Source organism: Delphinus delphis, chromosome 17, assembly GCF_949987515.2.
Source record: "Delphinus delphis chromosome 17, mDelDel1.2, whole genome shotgun sequence".
NCBI lineage: Eukaryota > Metazoa > Chordata > Mammalia > Artiodactyla > Delphinidae > Delphinus > Delphinus delphis.
This window is the reverse complement of record NC_082699.1, coordinates 35,596,914-35,620,147: the sequence shown is the minus strand read 5'-3', so window position 1 is coordinate 35,620,147 and position 23,234 is coordinate 35,596,914. Positions and strand designations below refer to the sequence as shown.

The following is a 23,234-nucleotide window of genomic DNA, read 5'->3' as shown; positions in this document are numbered from 1 at the left end:
TAACCTAGAGTCAGTCATTTATCCTCTGTGTTCATCATTTCCCCATTAGTTGTCCCATCTAATAAAATGTGGAAATTTTATTAACTTGAACCAGTTGGACCAAAGCTCAGATGAATTCACAGAATATCTTACTTCAGAGTTTTCAGAAAATTCTGAAATAGATGTTACAAAGGTGATACTAATTCAGATTCTGCCAAAATTACTCTAAATTAATGGGATCTAAATAATGGTGTTTTATCAAAATTGTAAGTACAGAATCACTGTAGAAGAAACTGTGAATTCACGATACTACGAAGGCAAATACTGAATGTAGTTTAAGAACATTATTTTTATTTATTTGTTTAACATTTATTCAATTGAAATTTAAGACACTGCAGGTATAAAGGTTAAAAAGAGTACTCCTTTCCTCTGTAAGATTACAGTCTAATGGGAAGACAGACTTAAAAAGAATTACTCTACTTTGTGGTATGTACAAATTATAATGGTACCAGAGAAGAATTAGCATCAGAAGGCTGCTTTGGCAATCAGAGAAGGCATCATAGGGCAGAAAAAGAGAACTAAGACATGAATAATATCTTGTAGCAGGATGAAAAAAATCTTGCATCATTTACCAGGTCAACATTAACAACATCCAGTGCTTATTAAACATTCAAAACTGTACTTTTGGAAAACAGTTTGGCAATTCCTTAAAAAAAACTAAAACATGGAATTACCATATGACTCAGCAATTCCACTGCTGGGTATATACCCAAAAGAAGTGAAAGTAGGGACTTGAACAGATATTTGTACCCCATGTTCACAGCAGCATTATTCTCAATAGCCAAAAGGAGGAAGCAACGCAATTGTCCATGGGCAGATGAATGAATATACAAAATGTGGCATATACATACAATGGAATATTATTCAGCCATAAAAAGAGGGAAATCTGACACAAGCTATAACATACAGATTTTGAAGGCATAATACTATGTGAAATATGCCAGTCACAAAAGGACAAATATTGTATGATCCTATTCATATGAGATTCCTAGAGTGCTCAAATTCTTAGAGACAAGAAGTAGAATGGTGGTTGCCAGGTGTTAGAAGGAGGGAGGCATGGGAAGTTATAGTGTTTAATAGGTCCAGTTTCAGTTGAAAAGATAGAAAACTTCTGGAGACAGGTGGTGATGATGGTTATGCAACAACATGAATATACATAGTGCCACAGATCTGTACACTTAAAAATGGTTAAAATGGTAAACTTTATGTTATGTATAATTTACCACAAAAAAAACTCTACATTTTTTCTAAAACACAGAAATTACACTCATTTTTCCTATTTGAGTCATCTTCAGTGTAAAATATTGCTCAGTGGGTAAAAAGGACTGAAATCTCAATTTTGTGTTGATCAATCAGAAAAAGTAATTAATGGACTGACAACTATTTATTGAATACCTTGTGGATTGATGGGCTTCTAATTATTACCTTGCAGTGGAAACATGCTCATGCCAACATGAAAAACTGCCTTTTCTTTCCCAGAAGTTAAAAGTTGCTAAGACCAACTGCTTCTCAGTTATTTGAAATAAAGCAAAGTCAAAATTCATCTCCAAATGAAAAAAAGTGCATTTTTCTCTGTTTATGGCTTAAAAACAACTAATAGTGGTGTCTCTTTTGGATTAATTGCAAGGGATAAAAATACGCTCTGAAACGTAATATTTTCAAAAAGTCTGAGGTGACCAAAAACAGTATATGATTAAAAAAAACACTTAACCATAGCTAGTATATTAAAATATTTATGATAACAATCAGAGTTCACTCAGTTCAAACAAGTTCAGCAGGCACAAAGGAAGAACACAAGCAGAACACAAAGGAAGGAATGGGAAAGAACAGGTCTTGAAATTCCAGAACAAAGCAAATCTTTGAGTTATCTGTATAATTCAAGGTTCCAATTAATATAGGTTTTACTGGCTGCCTATTTTTCCTATTCCCAATAGCATAAACAAAATTATTTTTCAATTATATTTCAAGTTGACTCTACTTACTCCTGGTGGAAATATCTGAATAACATTTCCAGCTATGTCTAGGATTCTTAGGTTGAAAAGATCACAAAGTTCCTGTGTCAGGAAACAAAAGAGGGAGAGAGCTTTTTAAAAGTCTAATATGTAGAATCACAAACATTTCTTGTAAGTTTAAACTTGATGAAGTTGACCACCTTTCCTAATTACCTGGTCAATTCTTCAGTATATCTCCCCAGGGAGATCACTAGGTCTGGATCACCAGATTCTTTCAATTCTCCATTTCCTCTGACCACTCCAGGGCAACATACATGGTGACCAAGAACTAGACTATTTGTAGTAAATATCTGTAGGTTCAAATTCACCTCCAACACTTACTATATATCTATAGGCAAATTTCTTAATCTTTGTACTTTAGTTTCTCCATTTGTAACATGGAAATGTTAATGGAAGCCACTATCTTCAATATGGATGCTGAATGCATTAAATAAATTACTAATCAAAAGTGCTTACTAAAGGGCTTAATACAAAGTGAGCACTTAGTAGACATTTCTATCATTAAAACAGAAAGAACCTTTGGGAGACAGAACACAGACGTAATCTTAGAGAGCTATATCTATCAACAATTCCACTGGTATTTATTTCACATCTACCTTTTGTGTGGCATTGTGCTAACACAACCTTTTCCTTATAAGGGAAATCTGTTAGTCTAGCCACATGCCCGATGTGACTGGATGGGCATATACCCTCATATGCATGTGTGCAGACATACACATAATTTATAATGTACCAGAAAATGATTCATAATATGTTTAGTAACAAAACAAATGAGTATTTTCTGTAATGTCTTATCATTTATAATTCAGACCAAAAAGAACAATGATAGACTGAAACGTATTAAATGTACAAGGACATAAATGATTATAGGCATTCTTTACATGATAATTCAGGACAGGACTTACTAGCATTCAAATTTTTTAAAGTCTAAATGCCTTGGGTTTATAAAATTGTGGTAAGACTATTGATTTGAAATACAGACTTTTAAGTTAGACAGACATGGATCTGAGCTCTTTTTCTGACTTTTGCAAACTATGTTCAAGTCACATAACCTCTTTGATCTTTATTCTAAAATGGGCATAATAAGAGATACATTATAAAGTTGCTATGAACACTAAGTAATGTAATGCTTCATGATGATCCTATTGCTGCTGTTATTGCTTTTCCCTCAAATGAGGGAGACATGCTTTTAATAGGTTTAATCTGTAATTCCAAGACATTTTCTTACTTGTTTATAGTAAGTCAAATTTTTAAGGAATATAAAAATAAAAATTTTGAAATATACTTATTTATAGCCTATACCTTGGTATATTTTTACATATCACATTACAGGGTGCACAGAACTTTTAAAGGGAATATATTCTTTTTTAAAAAAATTATTCATTTATTATTTATTTGGCTGCATCGGGTCTTAGTTGCAGCGCAGGCTGTTCATTGCAGCACACGGGCTTCTCTCTAGTTGTGGCGCACAGTCTCCAGAGCACACGGGCTCAGTAGTTGCAGTAGGCGGGCTCTCTAGTTGTGACGCGTGGGCTCAGTAGTTGCAGCACACAGGCTTAATTGCCCCACAACATGTGGGATCTTAGTTCCCCGACCAGGGATCAAACCCGCATCCCCTGCATTGTAAGGTGAATTCTTAACCACTGGACCACCAGAGAAGTCCCAAGGGAATATCTTCTTGAGAGAAAAGTGAAACAGTAGGAATTAATCTGCTTTTTTTATTCCTCAAGTTACTGTATGACATGCATTTCCTCCTATCAAATTAATTCTAATTTGCATAAGTAAGGAAGGTAAACCCATTGACAGGTTCTTAACAGGAATCGGTACTCTTAAACTGGGAAATTTGAGGAGAGTTTAATAAAGCCACTATTTATAAAAGTTTGACAGGGTTCAGGGAAATCAACGAGGTTCCCTAAACCAAGAAAGGTAGTTCCCTAAAACCACAAGGTTCCCAAAAGCTAGCAACAGCAGGGAGTTCTTTAATACCACAAGCCTAAAGAGTCAAGGGAATGTAATAATGTCCATTGAGATTCACCTGACATTTGCTATGACCCTCCAGAAAAGCATGCAGGCAACTCACAGCACCCTATTAGAGAGAACACCAGGGGAAAACTATATGGTACTCAATATCCCCCTGCCCTTTCACCTCCTGCTACTGCCCCTCATTGGCCATATCCTAGAGGAAGCCTGAGGACAAAGGAGCTCATTGATGCCCATACGGGTCAGTCTCCCAGGCACAGAGCAGGTTGGAAAAGGATGGAGAGTGGATGTAAAGAAAAAATGGAAGATATCTAGCACATGCTTGAAAACCTAAAAGTACTAATATTTTGTGCTGTATATAGAGTTGCCAGATAAAATACAGGACACTCACTTAAATTTAAATTTCAGACAAAAAAATAAGATTTTTAACACATATAAGTATGTCCCATGCAATATTTGGAACATACTTATACTAAAAGAAATTCTTCATCGGTAATCTGAAATTCAGATTTAAGCATTCTGTATTTTTATTTACTAAATCTGGCATCCCTAGCTTTGTGAAAAAATCCAAGTTATAACCTTCCTTTGTCATAGGGATTTGGGAACTGATTATACCTAATCAGAGGGAAAGCAAATGACCTCTTGTACTCAGATGCCCAAATCTATTCTACAACTGCTCCTTATCGTGGTGTAATGAGTTCTTCACCAACAAAAGAAAATTTGGTTCCATCTTTTGCTTACCTCTGGCAAAGATTCAATGTTGTTCCTGACCAGAAGAAGCTTCTGGAGCTTCTTCAAGAAATTAATCTCTTTGGGTATACAAATGAGCTGATTGTAGTTAAGTTGAAGTTCAGAAAGATTCTTAAGGAAACAAAGTTCTCTAGGAATGCTGGCTAGCTGGTTATGATTTATACTCAGATATGTAAGGCTTTTTAATCTAAAAAATAAACAAAGTGTATGAATGAAATTCACAAGAATAAGAAAGTCCATTGTACAGACCCCACTTATCAGAGCCATGTATCAATTCATATTTTTTGTAGCTCACCTGAGCTTTTCTTCAGTCAAGTGTTCACAACTACTATGAATCATTTGAGCATAAAAAAACTTTGTTGTAATTTAACTTTTAAAGATTTTTATAATCAGATGGTTTATGTTAAAAGTTAAAATTTTATCTAATCAAAACTTATATTTAAGAAAAAAAATTCTATCTTTATTCTTTGTACATATACAGTAGCTATACTGAAGAGGAAGCCAGAGGACAAAGGAGAACATATACACACACATGGATATAGACAGGTATAGATTTAGATATAGATTATACATCCTGTACCACTTAGTTGCTGCGGAAGATGCAAAGACAGATCAGCCACAAATTCTGCCTTTATGTATATCATTGTCTAGAAGGAGATATTAGATAGAGCCATAAAATGAGGATAGAAAATGCCAACAAACAAGGAGAAAAGGGTTAAGATTTGAGTCTGTAATTGCAGATATAGTACCTGAGGTCCCTCAGAAGCATTTCGGAAGAAACAACATTTTGAACTTGGCCTTGAATAATAGAACCTGTAAAATTAGGGCAACAGGAAGGCATAACAAACTGAGAAAATATTAGTGTTTTGAATAAAGAAGCAGGAACAAATTAGCACTATTGAGCACCAACTATGTACTTGTGCATTAAATTTAATCTACAGCACAACCCTAAGGCTGGAGTTATCACCCTTAATCCAGAAATGAGGAAAATAAAGGATCAGAGGCAGTGAATAACTTGCCCAACTTAAACATCAGAAAACCATGTCAAGATTCAAATGCAGATGTGTCTTCTTGCAAAGCTAAGAATGAAGATTTATAATGCTCTTAAGCTGTTGAAGTTAAATTAGTAACATAATGAGGTGACATTTCTAGACAGTTTAAAATGGGGGACTGTTGCTTACAACAATAGTCAGTGCTAGTAAAAGAGATTTGGAGGAAGATTCTATGAATTCTATCGTGGAAGCCATGTGAATACATGAGACTGACAGAAAGAATAACAACTACAAAAGAGCAGAAGGAGATAGAGAGGAAGCAGATGGAAAGATTCTTGAGAAATATGAACATCTGACAAACAAATGAAAACCAAAGGCACCCAGAGAAGGCATGAGCAGAAAAATAGATGAACCTGGTTAACAAGGAATTTCTAAAGGTATGAGAGGAGAGTATTTCAAAATTAAAAAGATAGTCAAAATGTTAAAGAGAGGTACTGCAAAAACAAACAAACAAACAAACCTACTAGAACTAAAAGAAGGGTCACAGACTACAAAGTCACTATTAAAAAAATCTACTTTATGTCTATATTGTAGCCACAAACAACTGAAAATAAAAGTTTTCAAAATTCCATTTACAATAACATAAAAAAGCACTTAAAATAGTTAAGGATACATTTAACAAAAGACAATATTGTACTTTGTTCTCCAAACAGAGCTAAGCTTACTAAATTGTGAAATCATAACATGTTATAGCTGCAAGAATTTCAAAGTTCATTTCCTCACAATTCTTCCTTTAGAGATGAGAAAACCAAGGTCCAAGACAGTTAAATTACTTGGCCAAGGTCATAAGGCTAGTTGCACAAAGTTATGACCTGAACCTAGTTCACCAGATCTTCCAAGGTGTCCTTTTTTCATTACATGACCAACACATAAATCACTTGATAAGCTGAATGAGTGAAAAAGTAAGCAGACAACTATTGGCATTTTCATTACCATAAATATTCCTCTTCTTCATAAATTAGATAGCTTCAAATTTTTTTCTAGTTGCTCTGATTTAAAACATTACTTTTTCTGTAAAAATCTATCTGGGGAAAAATACATTAGCTAGAGGTATAGACAAGTAAACTGGAATAGACTTTAGGTGTTGCAGAAAGCCCTTTGTTGAGAACTATTAATAGTTTTGTATCCTTTAAAAATCTGGATGTTCTTATGTTGTAATACATCTGTTTCTGTTTGACAGGCAATAAAGAGAGTCTCCAAAGTAAACCTGAGTAGGGTTCTGTCTCCATCTGTCAGAAGAAAAGCCCAAGAGGGTGTTTTGCCTGCAAAAGGACAAGGCCCTCAGCTGGCTCCAGAAAGTCACTGTAACAGCAGCCCATCTGTGCAAATGTGCAGGATAAGGAAAAATAGCATTTTGTTTTTGTTAATGATAATAAAATGTGTTTTTTTATGAAAATGACATGTTGGTTTTAAAGTCTTTGCTTTCGTATTACCTTTTCCATCAAGCTGAAAATGTTTTACAGTAAAGTTTAATGTCCCCAATTCTGTAACAGAGCAAGCTCCAAGAACCCCCCAGTTAGGAAATCAATAACACAATCAACTTTAGAACTTTGTTTCAAACCCTCACTTTTATACTTAGACTACCAAGTCATGCTGTTTCTCATTTCTCTGAAGTGTTTAAAGAATCGTCTGCTTAAAATCAGTAGCTTGCCTCAGTCCTTCAGGTGCCTCTTTCCTATGTATAAATCCCACAAGGACTAGAGGCTAAGCATACCATGTTAAAATGACCAGGATGGGGAGAAATGGCAGTTTGGGGGTGGGGGCATGGTGGGGAGTAGTGGTAACCAGCTCTCACTAGAAACAAAATTACCTGCTGATTTCTTGAGGAATCCATGTAAGCTGATTGTTGTTCAGATTAAGCAGGATCAAATTTTGTAAGCCATCTGTTAGAAAACAATTTTAGTCACTTTAGATATCCGTTAGAAAATAATTTTTAGTCACTTTTCTGTACACCTTTGTTTTCCTTCTGGTTTCTTGCCTTGGCCAAGGCTCTTTGGGTTGCTGGTAACTGATACCCTCTCAGATTAGCTTAATCAAAAAGGCATAATTTATCCCAGTTAGAAAGCTAAGTCTTGGCACCTGAGGATAGAGGGCCAAACTCACCACAAACTGGAACCAGAAACTATTATAAAAGGCACTGGAACCCAGGGTTTTAGTTTTGTTTTTGAAACTCAGAACCGTAGTCCCACAAATGTTTGTGAAATGCATGAATGACGACCAAAGGGTCTTCCTGACAAGCCGAACTCATCCACCAAACAGGAAAACCGCATGGGAAACCAGCCCAATGCACCACGGCCCACAACTCCCTGGCGAAGAGGGTGAAGTGGACGTAGAGTGTGTTCAACTCTATTCCAGAGCCAGAGTCTCCTTGAAGTGGAAGAAGTAGATGGGCGCTGGTGCGTGAAACAGCTACTTGCTGATCTTCACCGGAGACTGGAAGGAGCTGGGGAATTCTCTTGCTGTATTTAGTGGGGAGCAGGTCCTCTTGGGTCACCAGCTTCTGCAGGGAGCTCAAGACAAAGTCGACGTACTAGGGGACTATGCACTTGAGTTTCATTTTTTGTGGAAAAATATTTCTGCAAGATACATGAGCTAATATTTTAAAGTACTTTAAAGAGATAGTACCAGAATCTACCTGTGCTCTTTCCTATATACCTCTAACCGAGGGCCCATGAAATAATACCCTTACTAAATGCTGCTCAATGATAACAATGATAATATATAGCACCCATGCCTCAAAAGTTCACAGAACTTTATAAATTCTATTATATAGTTCTAATTTTACTATTGGGGACACAAAGTAGTAAAATGCCTTACATGAGTTAATGAACCTATAAAAATTATCTGGATCTCTGTCATGTGTTCTGTCCTTAAGCATACTCTACCCATATTAAATAGGAAAAATGTCATATTAAATGGAGAAATTATTAGTTTAAGGGAAACACAAAGAAAAAAATAAAAAATGCCATTTATTGAATCTCATATCTTTTCTTTAAAATTCTCCCCAAGTTGATTTATGCTTAACATCCTGAGCAAAGATTGTGACTTAGTGTTTGAGACAGTGTAAAAAGTGTAAAGAACAAGGAGAGCTGTGCAGAGCTTTTCTTGATTTGATTTTCAACTAGTTTTCTCTCTGGGCCAGAGAAAGGGTGCCCAGATTTGAGAGTCTAAATGTACACTGATTCTGAAAAGGGGAAAATTTACTAACACTAATGCTTATTTATTTTCTTAGATCTATATGTAAAGAAATATATAATATGGTAGTCGGGAAAAAAGTTGTTCCCCAAATTCCCTAATTTCAAGTGTAAATATCTCCAACCAAAAAAGATTAAAACATGAAATTCCTTTTTCCCTTTACTTTCAAATTGTTCAATATAAGGAAATTAAGTTTGACACTATAATTATGCTCGTCTTTGACTCACCACATACTCCAGATGCAAATCTATGAATCTTATTTCCAAATAAATGGAGCTTCTTCAAGGATGTAAGGTATTTCATCTCTTCTGGAACTTCTTCCAAAAGGTTGTTTCCCAGATTTAGTGCTGTCAACTGCAAACATATAGAGATTTAATGAACTCGTACATTATCCACTTTACCTGAGAAAAAAGAAATAATTAAGCCCCTTCGTTGAGATACATACAACCTAAAAAAATCAAATAATCTTAATTATTTCACATGTACCTAAGATTATCTATATAAATAAAGGTCATTTGAGTTCATGTTCAAACAGTTTATGTTAATTTAAGCACAATTTAATTCTCAATTAAAGTACTTAACTTCATTAAAATTGTATTACAAACCATTTCACGGGTTCTCAAAAACACAATTAATGATCCATTCATAAGTCACTTGAGCAACTCAGGAGTATCCTAACATTAAAAATTCAGCAAAGGGGCTAATTTCCTGAAATCAGAAATTAGCTGAAGATCTGAGGTCCTTCTGTCATACTAATCCCAAATGAGCTTTTTCACTTAGGCCAATAAGATTTCTATAATACATGGATGGGGGTGGGGTGGGAGGGTGGCCTTTAACATCACTCTGTGATCACAAAGTTCATAAGAGAAACTATTGACATGATATGGTAGGGTAGGGAAGATCTGCCCTATGTACCTACTAACATCAGATTGGTCAGACATAGGAAGGATACATGAAAGGAGTTAGAAAGATCCTCTAGATCCTCTAATCCAGGGGTTCCCAACACACTCCTATTTTAAGGAGGAAGATTCGAGTCAAATCCCAAAGGAAGGTTAAGTAAAATAAAAGCATACAAGTAACCACTGGACTTAGCAACATGAAAGTTATTGGTGACCTTGATAACAGGGGTGAAGTGCTGAGGAGGAAACTGAAGTATGCTGTGGAGAAAATGTGAGAAAGTGAAGACAATGACTAAAATACAATTCTTAAAGAACTTTTGTTATGAAGGGACACTAGAAAATTAGGAGGGAGCTGGAGGGTTTGTATTTTGTTTAAAATAAAATATAGTACAGCTTATTTATATGCTGATGAAAATAATCTTATAGATAGTGAGAAACTAATGATATAAGGACAGGGATAATTGCAGAATCAAAATCCTTTAGTAGACGAGCAAGGATAGGATCCAAAATACAAATGGGTGATAGCCTTGGATAAGAGCAGGGACTTCCCCCTGAATTTGTTCGATTCTTCCTTAACCATTTCCCTCGGGACATAATTTCCAGACCCTTTACCATCCTGGTTACACTCTAATTTTTCTAAGTACTCCTTTCTAGAAACATGGTACCTAGAGTGAGACAGGAAATGTGATCTCATAGCATAGATCTGTTGGGACCATGGAGTCTGCCTCAGGCAGATGACTACACTTCTGTTGCAGCCTAACATGGCTACAACATGCACTCTTTCAGAAATGGGGCACATGGTTGGTGCATAATTAATTTTGTCTGTGGCCAAGAAAAAACTACTCTCAAGGAGATAACTCGCATCCTGAACTTGTGCAATTGAATGCTTTTCTTAACTTAAATGTAGGAATTTACAGTTATCCCTGTAAAAATGTCATCTTGTTGGTTTTGGCTCAAGAGACATAAGTGGATGTGATGCTGTCACTCTAAATTCAGAATCTGAACTAGACAATGTCAGTGGACAAATGAGATCTGTTTTTCCCCTCCCCACTTTGGTTAATGCACTCATCTTTCTCATAATCATATGGTAGCCAAACTTTGGAATCACCTAGAACTTCTCTCTTGCCACCTAAATTCAATCAGTAACCAAGTCCTATTCTCAAAATGCCTCTTAGATGCAACTTTTTCAACTCTCATTGCAATTACCCTAACACTAATCCTCATTACTGCCTGCCTATGGCATTACCTAACTTAAGAATGTAAAGAACGGGCTATTTTATCATTTAAACTCCTTTTACCTGTCCTACTGGATTATATATAAAGAGTTGCCCAAATAATCAGTCCATGAGGAATTTCCCTACTTAGTATGTCCTAAATGTTTCTTGTCTCCCTGTGGCCTTTTCCACATCTTTGTATGCTTGTCCCAAATAGTGTCTGTGTATCCCAACTCGTCCTAAATTTGATTTGATTTATTTAATTGCATTGGCCTACTCATACCTCTAAGTTATAACCTGTCTGTAGCCTGCCTTGAAATGGACGTGTGTGTTTCCTCTTACATTTTGGATATGAGGTAAGCATGTCAGTGACCATTGATGCCTTTGGGTTATAGACTCTAGATTTAATGTGTAGCAATCTTTGGATAAAGAGAGAAGAGGATAAGAAGTTTGAGAAGAAAAAGTACTGATTAACTTATTAATACTAATGACTAACATTTAAATAGAATTTAATATATGCCAAATACTGTGCCATGCAACCTTGTACATTGCCTCAGGTGGACTTCAAGTTACCCTTAATTTACAGAAGAGGGATCTGAGGTACAGGCTGTGATTTATGGTGAAATAACATAGCTTCACTCAATGGCCTATACTCTTAATTTCTACATTACACTATTTACTTTAAACTGTTTTTAAAAAGAATTTATTGTTGCTCAGAATGATCATATATATGGACATAATATATACATTCATTCATACATACATACACCCATTACACACACACAATAGAATTGTATGCAGTATATGGATTTCTCATTTTAAATATTCTTGTTCTGTGGGTTACACCATTTAGTCAGTATTTTGCAGTAGGCAAAAGCACAGGCTTTGGAGACCATCTGCTATGCAATATACTCACTATGGGATCCCAAGAAAGTCATTCAAATTCCTGTCTCCCTTTCTTTTCTTTAAAATGGAGATACTAGCATCAACTTCTCAGGGCTGCCTTAAGGATTAGAGACAATATAATGAAGTACCTGGCAAATAGTGGATATTATGAAACACTAACTATAATCTTTTAGACTCAGGAGAAGACCATGGAACAAGATGTTAGACATACATGATGCTAGGAATGCTTCATATAGTATATATGTTGACACTTTGACTCAGTCTTCAATTTTTAAACCTGTTTTCTTAATGATTTCTAACTCCTTTTTTCAAAGATTTCTAAATTCACAGCCACTTATGAATGATATTTTCAGGAAAGAGAAAATTATCTCTGTTATTCTGTTGGCCACAGGAATAATGACTTTCTGTTAATCAGTTAATTTTGCTGGAATTTTTTTTTATTATTTCTACAGTGATAATGTGGTCAGGATTCTCTTTCCATTAAACTATCACTATACCTTGGTTCTCCAAATATTATAATGGATTTCTGTGTTTAATGCTCCCCCTTGGAATATATCACCTTCTCCAGGAAGCCATCTTCCTTTTGTAGTTGCATAACACTGTGTACTTTCTATGGCCAATTATTATCTTCTGCTGTGTATTACAGTGACTCATGTATATATCTTACCTTTACTATAAAGTTGGAAATTTTGCAATGATAGGGTATCTGTAATTCATCCAGCATTCAAAAAACAGTGTCTGGAATACAATAGCTGTTCAATAAATGTTAGTTGAATGCTGTCTGCTTAGATCATTTCTTTAATAAGCTAATGGTTCAAACTGTGAAGATACTCATTATGGCTCCACACCATTTGTCTTTTTTCAAAATCAAGTATCTATTGAGCTCAGTCAGTGCCAATCTACCCAGCTGGATTCACTTCCTTCTAATGGGCTGCATGCCTTCTTTATTCTAACCATCTGCTCATTCTCAATAACCCCTATAATCAATTCAATGTGATACCTATCATATGTATGCCTAGAACTTGGACCAGGTAACCTAACATTTAATTATGCTGTGCTTGTAGCTATTAATTATCACTAGAAAACTCTATGCTATTTATTATATCTTTCAATTACTTTTTTGACTTTTAAAATGATTTCCATGACTAACTTGGATAAATTTTTTTTTTTATGTAAAAAAATACCAGCTCAAATGTCCATTTTTATCGGGAAGTCTTTCTAAACTAAACTATGGCTTGGTGATACCATTTTGGAACAAACTGTTAAATCATTCACCTGTAACATGTACAAATATGTTTGAGCTGGTATTTGAAATATTAATCCTTAAATTCCTTAAAAGACAGGGAATATTTCCATTCACTGTACCTAAATAGTACATAACATAGTGTCACATGCTGTAAACTACTTAATAAAATAATTGAATCAAATTAATAAAAGAAAAATAAGACATTTACATTTTTTAATTAGTTATGTATATGGCCAAGGTATGTGGGACAGGGCAGCATTAAGGCTCATTCTACTAATTCTTTTTTTTTTAATGGACAATTTTTTAAAAATTTTTATTGGAGTTTAGTTGATTTACAGTGTTGTGTTAGTTGCATGTGTACAGCAAAGTGAATGTTATACATATACATACATACACTCTTCTTTAGATTCTTTTCCCATATAGGCCATTACAGAGTATTGAGTAGAGTTCCCTGTGCTATACAGCAGGTCCTTATTAGTTATCTATTTTATATATAGTAGCGTGTATATGTCAATCCTAATCTCCCAATTTATCCCTCCCCCCCTCCACCCTAGCAATCATAGTTTGTTTTCTACATGCTTATTCTCGGGTAATTTCAAAACTATTATTTAATTTTTCAGGAACTTTGTGTGTGTGTGTGCAGTACGCGGGCCTCTCACTGTTGTGGCCCCTCCCGTTGTGGAGCACAGGCTTCGGACGCGCAGGCTCAGCGGCCATGGCTCACGGGCCTAGCCGCTCCGCAGCATGTGGGATCTTCCCGGACCGGGGCACGAACCCGTGTCCCCTGCATCGGCAGGGGGACTCTCAACCACTGCACCACCAAGGAAGACCTTCTGCCCATTTTTTGATAGGGTTATTTGTTTCTTTAATATTGAGCTGCATGAGCTGTTTATATATTTTGGAGATTAATCTTTTGTCCATTGATTCGTTTGCAAATATTTTCTCCCATTCTGAGGGTAAAAAATCACCAATTTTGATAAGTTTTTTTTTTTAATGCACGCTGATATTACAGCTGTCACAATACAGTCTAACAAAGTTGTCTTGAATGAAGTTAAAGACAACTAAGTGCTACTAGAGTCATCTTACAGAAACAAAAATGAAAGAGCTGTTTGGCCAACCCAATACATCAAGTCAGATTTCTCAAAACAATTATAGTTTCAATGGAAATAGTTTCAAGGTCCATCTAATCTCTAGAGAATCCCTGTGACCCCTAAGACCTGTTCCCTTAGAACCCAAAATTAATCCCAGTGTCATGAAATTGGCACGTCCTACTCAACAGTATTACAAGGAATCTCTGGCATTCACAGCAGAAGCATTAACAAGGCATTACCTTTTAGCATCCTGTCAGAAGCTTCTAAAGGAAAGACTAAAGAAGCAAGGATAAGAGTTTCAAATCTTGGAAAAGGGGAATTGCAACACAAAACTCATTCAAGTAAAATGTAAAACTTTCAAGTGTTTGGAAAAACTAAGCATTTGGATGTTTGAGTTGGGGTAGAGGCTAAAATTTTCTGAGTAACCAACATGGTTAAGACACTATACATGAGATAAATCAAGGGAGGCACAGAGAGATTATGTGCTCAGTTGGCAAGTCAGAGAAGAGGGTTGGGGCTCTTCTAGACATCTGACAGCTAGAGGAAGAAGCAGAAGTTCCAGTAGGGGTTCAAGAGGCTTAATGCAGACTTGGGCATAAAAGCAGAGGCAAAGGAGGAATGAAAGTAGTGTAGAGAGAAGGAATTCACTAGGTGTCTGTGTGCCAGGACAGGATACAATAAACAAGTATAAGAAGGCCCTGTTTTTATAGCAAAGCCAGGCTTAGAAAACAGGAGGCGTTACCTACTTGATGGAGGAAGAGCGCATTTCCAGTGGATGGGACAGGGAAAGGACAGGCTTGATGCTGACAAACAGTACAAACAATGTCAGATCCTTTCTCTCTGCCAGACTTAGTGAGACCCAGAATGCCCAAGGAGGAAGAGATTGGGAAAGTTGTTGCATATGCTTTTCCTCTTGTGTTCCTCTGCATAACTCCCATCCTTCAGATCTTATCTCAGTTGCACTTCTCAGGTCTACCTTCCCTGATTTCTCTGACTACAACTCCTCATAACACAATATAATTCTTCTTCATGACACTTTTCACAATTATAATTTTACATGTATTTGTATATTTGATTACCTTTTTCCACTAAACCTGAGAGTTGGGACACATGATGTTTTCATTCCTTTTTGTATTATCAGCATCTAGCAGAGTGCTAGTCTACTACTAGCAGGTACAATAACTATTTGTTAAACATAGAAAAGAAGGAAGGCATGAAGGGAGGGAGGGAAGGAGGAAGGGAGGGGCGTGATTGGGTTAGGGGGTCATCCAAAAGGACAGTAAAAGTATGAAAAGGAGAGACTAGGGATGCAATAACAATTTACAGACTACCCAACTCTGCTTAGAGTTGCCTTTATTTACTGTCAATTGTTTATGGTCAAATAAAAAGCTATGGCAGACCACATCTTTGTCCTGGGCAGCTACACGTGTGAACCACTTAAGGTGAACATTGCTGTACTGCCATTGGACTTTATGATGCATGTCAACAATGCTGTACACAATTAGAGATAATGGCTATTTGTTTCTTTGGAGATTTTAAACCTATCATGATAGCTCTGTGTTTGACTAAGTTGGACTTTGAAAATGGCTTACATCCCATTTCACTCAAACTGACATTCGATGGTTTACTAAGTGCCAGGCACTAGGAACAAGACAAAGGTCTCCACCCTCAAGAGTTATAATAAAGTGCATCTTTGAAAATTGTTGATATACCAGCACTTCATTAGTCCTAGGCCAAATGCATTCACCATAAATTATAAGACATTAATCCATTTTTATCATGTCATTAGAAGTGAGTGAAAATTTCCAGTTTCATTAGTCAAATTAGCAAAGAAAAAAAGAATAGAATTTGTATTCTCTAAAGAATCTCCTTCCATTTTATCATTGTTGCTAGTTAGACCACCATAGCAACTCTAATTTATTTCAAAGTTTCATGTTGCTAGTTAGACCACAATAGCAACTCTAATTTATTTCAAAGTTTCAGTGTCAGGCATTGAGCTTACATATATTAACATTTAATTTAATTCCCAAATGAAGACAAAGACCTTACTTTTTTTTCACATCTGTGTCCTCAGGACCACCATAGACACAAGAAGATGAATGGTAAATATTTGTCAAAAGAATGGATATCTAAACAAATGAAGAGTGGGAACAATTCATGTATTGTTCAAACCTGCCACCTTTAGGCAATCCAATTTTTGTTTTTAGGAACTATAAATTGAACAACACACCCTGGTGAATTTCACACTAAGTGTATAGAATAATAAGACAATACAGCTGAAAACAACCTCAAAAGAGACCTCAGGGCTTCCCTGGTGGTGCAGTGGTTAAGAGTCCGCCTGCCGATGCAGGGGACACGGGTTCGTGCCCCAGTCCGGGAAGATCCCACATGCCGCGGAGCGGATAGGCCCGTGAGCCACCGCCGCTGAGCCTGCGCGTCCGGAGCCTGTGCTCCGCAACGAGAGGGGCCACAACAGTGAGAGGCCCGCGTACCGCAAAAAAAAAAAAAAAAAAAAAAAAAAGAGAGACCTCATTTTATACATGTATTCACTGGTTGACCTTGGCAAATGACTTAACCTTTCTGAATCATAAATTTTATTAACCATATGAGAGTGATAATTATAACTTCCTTGAAAATGAACAAAGAGTTTCCTAGCATTGTGCCTGGCTCTCAGTGTATGGTGGATGCCGTTATTCCATTTGATACCATTTTGTGAGTGCAAAAATTTTCTAAGTATTACTTTTGTTTTAGGAAGTTAAATATCAAGACTATTTTAATGCTGTGCATTCTGTGGCAAATATAACCCAAAAAATCAGTATATTGGGGCAAACTGGACTTCCTATAATGATAAAAGAAAGACTAACCCAAAAGTCAAGCAGAGTATAGACCCAAAAGAAAAAAAAAAAAAAGATAGGGGGAGTTTCAATCATTATTGAAAGCACAACCTGTAGCACCACAAGAAAGAATTCAAACTAACTTTTAAAAAACACATTCGGGGATTTTATAGAAAATTGTTAGAGTAAGAATCATGATCATCTTTGAACTATGACATAAGTATCATCAAGATATGAAGACCACAAGGATACTTGGCAGCATTTCAGCTGAATGCCGCAATGCACCCTGCCTGCTTTATCTGCTATATTTTTCTCCTTAGCACTAATACTACCTCCCACCTGTTTTGCATGTTTCTTTCTTGCATCTCTTCTGACTAGAACATAGCTCCATGAAGGCAGGTATTTTCATCTGTTTTTTTTTTTAATTGCCAAATTACCTGAGACATAGATGGTGCTCAATACTTAAGTGTGGCTTTGAATAAATGAAGGCAGAAATTGAGACCCAGTGAGATTAAATATCTTATGTTTAGTTGGTGAGTGGCTGAAAAGGTTGAAGTATCAGGACTTGCAGACACTCTTCCAGGGCTCTTTGCAGCTCTCTAAGCTCTCTCTTTTCTGAGAGTTTTGTCTTCCCTTTCTATTAGCAGCTGGGAGAATGAGCAGTATTTCTGAACTGTGTAAATAATCTCTATCCATCTTTTGAGGGTTTCTAGCACATTTTATTCAAGCTGCTTCTAGAACTCCCATTATAAAGGGAAAACAGATTTTCTTCAAAACTCCACAACATTGGAAACTCTACATGAAAAAAATAGCTAGTTCATAGCAGTGAAACAATAATGCCATTAGCCTGAGTCTGACTTGTAAAGCACTTTAAAGATAGACCACAAGAAGCCTAGTTTCTAATCAGTTGAATTCTTCTTTAAAAGTAAAATGTGACTTCTTCTTTCAAAGTAAGGGCTGAGCTGAGCCAACACCCTGTTTAAGGAAATTGAATTGGGAAGTCAAAATTTAGGATCTCTCCTAAATAGTCAAAGGATGAGGAGGAGAGTAATGCGGGAGCCACAAGAAGACAAAGTGATGATGATCAGACTCTTCGGCTTTTTTTCCTGAGGGAGTATAATTTACAATCTGTAACTTTTTTACTAAACAACTATTAAACAGGAGAGAAGGATGCACATGTTTTCAGATATGCAAGAGTTCAAAAAATTTAATTACCACATACCTAGACTAGGGTGCTATCTGGAGAGTTATTTCTACAAAATAAGTGAGTAAACCAAAAAAGAGGGAAAACATGGTTCTAGGTAACAATGGGTCCAAGTCAGGAGCCGCAAAGGGATATCCGGGCTGACAGTATTCAGCAAACCTAGATAGTAAGCAGCTTAAATTGGGGCAGGAGGACAGAGGCTCCTGGAAGGAAGTTACTCAAGGAAAAAGCACATTTGATAGGGTATGTAATATGATCACATTTAAAATAAAATGAGGCCATGATAAAGGCAAAGGCACAAGAATAAGTGAAAGACAATTAGAAACCCCAAGGAAACAAAAATGGTATATGAGGAAGAAAATATAATCATAGTATATTAATTGGTTCCATATAAATGAGATTTACTTATTAACAGTATATGTTTTAGAATTTTAGAATTCTCCATGAGACAAAGATTTAATCATGGTGATAACTGAATAGATTATAAATACTATACATCTCATAAAAGTAAGAAGTTTATAATTTGTGAAGAGGAGGAGGGAAGGAGAGCTGAAACTGGATTACAGATGCCAACATTGCCATCTTACCAAGTGGGGAATAAAAAGAGATTGTAGTTGATGAAGAAAGAAACAAAGGTTGGGAGATTGGGATTGACACATACACACTACTATATATAAAACAGATAACTAATAAAAACCTACAGTATAGCACAGGGAACTCTACTTGATACTCTGTAATTACCTAGATGGGAAAAGAATATAAAATAGAGTGGGTATATGTATATGTATATGTATAATTGATTAACTTTGCTGTCAGCAGAAAATAATACAACATTGTAAATCAACTATACTCCAGTAAAAATTAACTTAAAAAAAGAAACAAAGGTGTAATAATATTAAATATAAAAGATAACTATGGAGAAACTAAACATATTAATATAAATATATTTGGAAGATGAAGGAGTGTGATATCTAAAATGGACAAATCAAGAAAACAAAAAAATTAAAAGTGGTTATAAATAGAGGTCAAAATTGTGGGTGAGAGGGAGTGGAACAGAAGAGAGTTACTTTTTATTATAAACCTTTTATATTATTTGATTTTCTTAAAACAATGCACTGTTACTTTAATGGAAAAAAATTCAAGCAGAGGTGGAGAATTGGCTCTTGGTTCAGTCAAATTTTAAATTCCTTTGCAAAGAAACTCCTCTATCTCATTAGAAAAGTCCATATCCCAAGGATATCCACTCTCACCACTATTATTCAACATAGTTTTGGAAGTCCTAGCCATGGAAATCAGAAAAGAAAAAGAAATAAAAGGAATACAAATTGGAAAAGAAGAAGTAAAACTGTCACTGTTTGCAGATGACATGATACTATACACAGCGAATCCTAAAGATGTCATCAGAAAACTACTAGAGTTAATCAATGAATTTGGTAAAGTTTCAGGATACAAAATTAATGCACAGAAATCTCTGGCATTCCTATACACTGAAAAAGAAAGATCAGAAAAAGAAATTAAGGAAAAAAATCCCATTCACCACTGCAGCAAAAAGAATAAAATACCTAGGAATAAACCTACCTAAGGAGGTAAAAAACCTGTACTCAGAAAACTATAAGACACTGATGAAAGAAATCAAAGATGACACAAACAGATGGAGAGATATACCATGTTCTTAGATTGGAAGAATCAATATTGTGAAAATGACTATTCTACCCAAAGCAATCTACAGTTTCAGTGCAATCCCTATCAAATTACCAATGGCATTTTTTACAGAACTAGAACAAAAAATCTTAAAATTTGTATGGAGACACAAAAGACTCCAAATAGCCAAAGCAATCTTGAGGGAACAAAATGGAGCTGGAAGAATCAGGCTCCCTGACTTCAGACTATACTGCAAAGCTACAGTAATCAAGACAATATGGTACCAGTACACAAACAGAAATATAGATCAATGGAACAGGATAGAAAGTCCAGAGATAAACCCATGCACCTATGGTCAACTAATCTATGACAAAGCAGGCAAGCATATACAATGGAGAAAGGACAGTCTCTTCAATAAGTGGTTCTGGGAAAACTGGACAGCTACATGTGAAAGAATGAAATTAGAACACTCCCTAACACCATACACAAAAATAAACTCAAAATGAATTAAAGACCTAAATGTAAGACCGGACACTATAAAATTCTTAGAAGAAAACATAGGAAGAACAGTCTTTGACATAAATCATGCAAGATCTTTTTTGACCCACCTCCTAGGGTAATGGAAATAAAAACAAAAATAAACAAATGGGGCCTAATAAAACTTAAAAGCTTTTGCACAGCAAAGAAAACCATAAGCAAGATGAAAATACAACCTTCAGAATGGGAGAAAATATTTGCAAATGAATCAACAAAGGATTAATCTCCAAAATATATAAACAGCTCATGCTGCTCAATATTAAAAAAACAAACAACCCAATCAAAAAATGGGCAGAAGACCTAAATAGACATTTCTCCAAAGAAGACATATAGATGGCCAAGAGGCATATGAAAAGCTGCTCAACATCACTAATATTTAGAGAAATGCAAATCAAAACTACAATGAGGTACCACCTCACACAGGTCAGAATGGCCATCACCAAAAAATCTAGAAACAATAATTGCTGGAGATGGTGTGGAGAAAAGGGAACCCTCTTGCACTGTTAGTGGGAATGTAAACCAATACAGCCACTGTGTAGAACAATATGGAAGTTCCTTTAAAAACTAAAAATAGAACTACCATATGACCAAGCAATCCCACCCCTGAGCATATACCCTGGGAAAAACATAATTCAAAAAGACACATGCACCCCAATATTCATTGCGGCACTATTTACAGTAGCCAGGTCATGGAAGCAACCTAAATGCCCATCAACAGATGAATGGATAAAGATGTGGTACATATATACAATGGAATATTACTCAGCCATTAAAAAGAAATGAAATTGGGTCATTTGTAGAGACGTGGATGGATGTATAGACTGTCATACAGAGTGAAGTAAGTCAGAAAGAGAAAAACAAATATCATATATTAATGCGTATACGTGGAATCTAGAAAAATGGTACAGATGACCGGGTTTGCAAGGCAGAAATAGAGACACAGATGTAGAGAACAAACTTATGGACACCAAAGGGGGAAAGCAGTGTGGGGGGGGTGGGAGATTGGGATTGACATATATACACTAATATGTATAAAATAGATAACTAATAAGAATCTGCTGTATAAAAATAAATAAATAAAATTCAGGGGAAAAAAAAGTCCAAATCTGTTCTACAAATGCACTTTTGGAAGTTATTATTAAAGGGGGAGTTTTTGAGTATTACCATATTTCTTGGAAAGATATGGCCACAGACTACAAACTCAAATAATTTTGGAAACCTAAGAGGAAATGAGGTAGGTGAAGGTAAGAAACTAGAGTTTTGTTTTGTTTTTTTTTTGTAACTCTGAACTCAAAAGTAATGAACTATAATGAACTACAATGACTTGGCTGGTTATAAGGTTGTTTCAGTGCTGATGACAGTTTAGAAGTGAAGAAAAAGAAAACTGCAAAGTTAATATCCCTTGCCTTCTCCCAACCTCAAGATTTTAGCAGCTGGAGTTTCACATTGTTCAGCAGAAATGTTTAACACAAGCATCTGGGATTCATCCTGTTGCTCTTTAAGGATATTCTTTATTTAAAATACTAACCTTCTTTTAAAGACTACTTCAGAAAAAATGAATGTTCCCTCCTTCCCATTTCCTGCCAACACTCCATTTCAATGTTCAGCCTGCTCCAGGAAATTGAAAAGAACTCCTTTCTTACATCAGAAATATCTCTTCATTCCATATGCAAAAGCTTCAGGATGGTCCCCAGGGTGAACAGCATCTCCAGGATCCTCAAACCCACTTCCAGATGGAACCCCCAAGGTAGACAAGTAGATCCAGGCTCCCCACCCCTTTCCAGATGGCAGCCTCCAGAAAGATGAGTATAGCAGAGACCTAACCCTCTGATTCCAAATGTGGGTCATAGAACACATGGATAAGTTGAAACATCTTCTCTCCCTACCATATGTAATTCACTAAGGGAGAAAGCCTTCTGATCCCTTTCCAGCAACCATCCACATTAGTCTCCAGGGAGCTAAGTCTCCAGAGACTGAAGGCTTCTTGTTTTCTCAACTCTTTTCTCTCCTCCTATTTTCCATCCTCAATTGAAAAAGATAATGCTGTTCCTCACCTGGGTCAAGGTGCTTATCTCTGGGCACACTTTGGGGATTCGGTTATTCTGAAGGTGTAGAGTCTTCAAGCCAGGCAGTTTTTCTAACATTGAGGGCATCTTTGTCATGTTCTTTCCATTTAAGGTAACAATTTTAGTGCTTTTACCACCCTTCAGTGCTCTTATTAACAACTTTTCAGCCATGGGCTTGGAAGAGAAATAGCTTCCTTATTACACATCTTTAGAACCTCTAATTGTAGAATTGGTGTGTCATGGAAACAAAAACATTCTGAGATCTACCATGTTGAAGGTGGGAGGCATTAGATAGTTTCCTGTGTAAAAGGTACGGAGGGAAAATAACTGATTCTGAGTTTGGGGTAGGAAATGTACAAGATGAGCCTAGAATATCTTGTGCCAGAGACAAAAGTTACCAAGGACTAATGAGATCACATCAAAGGACAGAGAAGCCACTTCTAAGGGCTCCCACTAGTCTAAAATGGGAATATTTGAGTATCAGAAAGAATGATGAGTGGACCGAAACATCAAAATAATTAAAATCTAAGAACTCATAATGGTATTATAAAAATAAAAGAAACCCATT

The 23,234-nt window shown here is 36.0% G+C and overlaps 1 protein-coding gene across 2 annotated transcripts in view; it reads right to left on the bottom strand.

Annotated features, from left to right (window-relative positions):
• Window positions 1-22,837, bottom strand: part of LRRC69 (leucine rich repeat containing 69) — a 93,135-nt gene extending 70,298 nt beyond the window's left edge. The window contains exons 1-5 of one of the 2 annotated variants that reach the window (XM_059994882.1): window positions 22,655-22,837; window positions 9,256-9,382; window positions 7,644-7,716; window positions 4,773-4,968; window positions 2,022-2,093 (exon numbers count right to left, since the gene is read on the bottom strand). In XM_059994882.1, the coding sequence (XP_059850865.1) occupies window positions 2,022-2,093; window positions 4,773-4,968; window positions 7,644-7,716; window positions 9,256-9,382; window positions 22,655-22,837 (651 nt within the window). The remainder of the gene's footprint in view (window positions 1-2,021; window positions 2,094-4,772; window positions 4,969-7,643; window positions 7,717-9,255; window positions 9,383-22,654) is intronic. The other variant, XM_059994883.1, reaches the window with a different exon arrangement.
• Window positions 22,838-23,234: the final 397 nt, after the last annotated feature.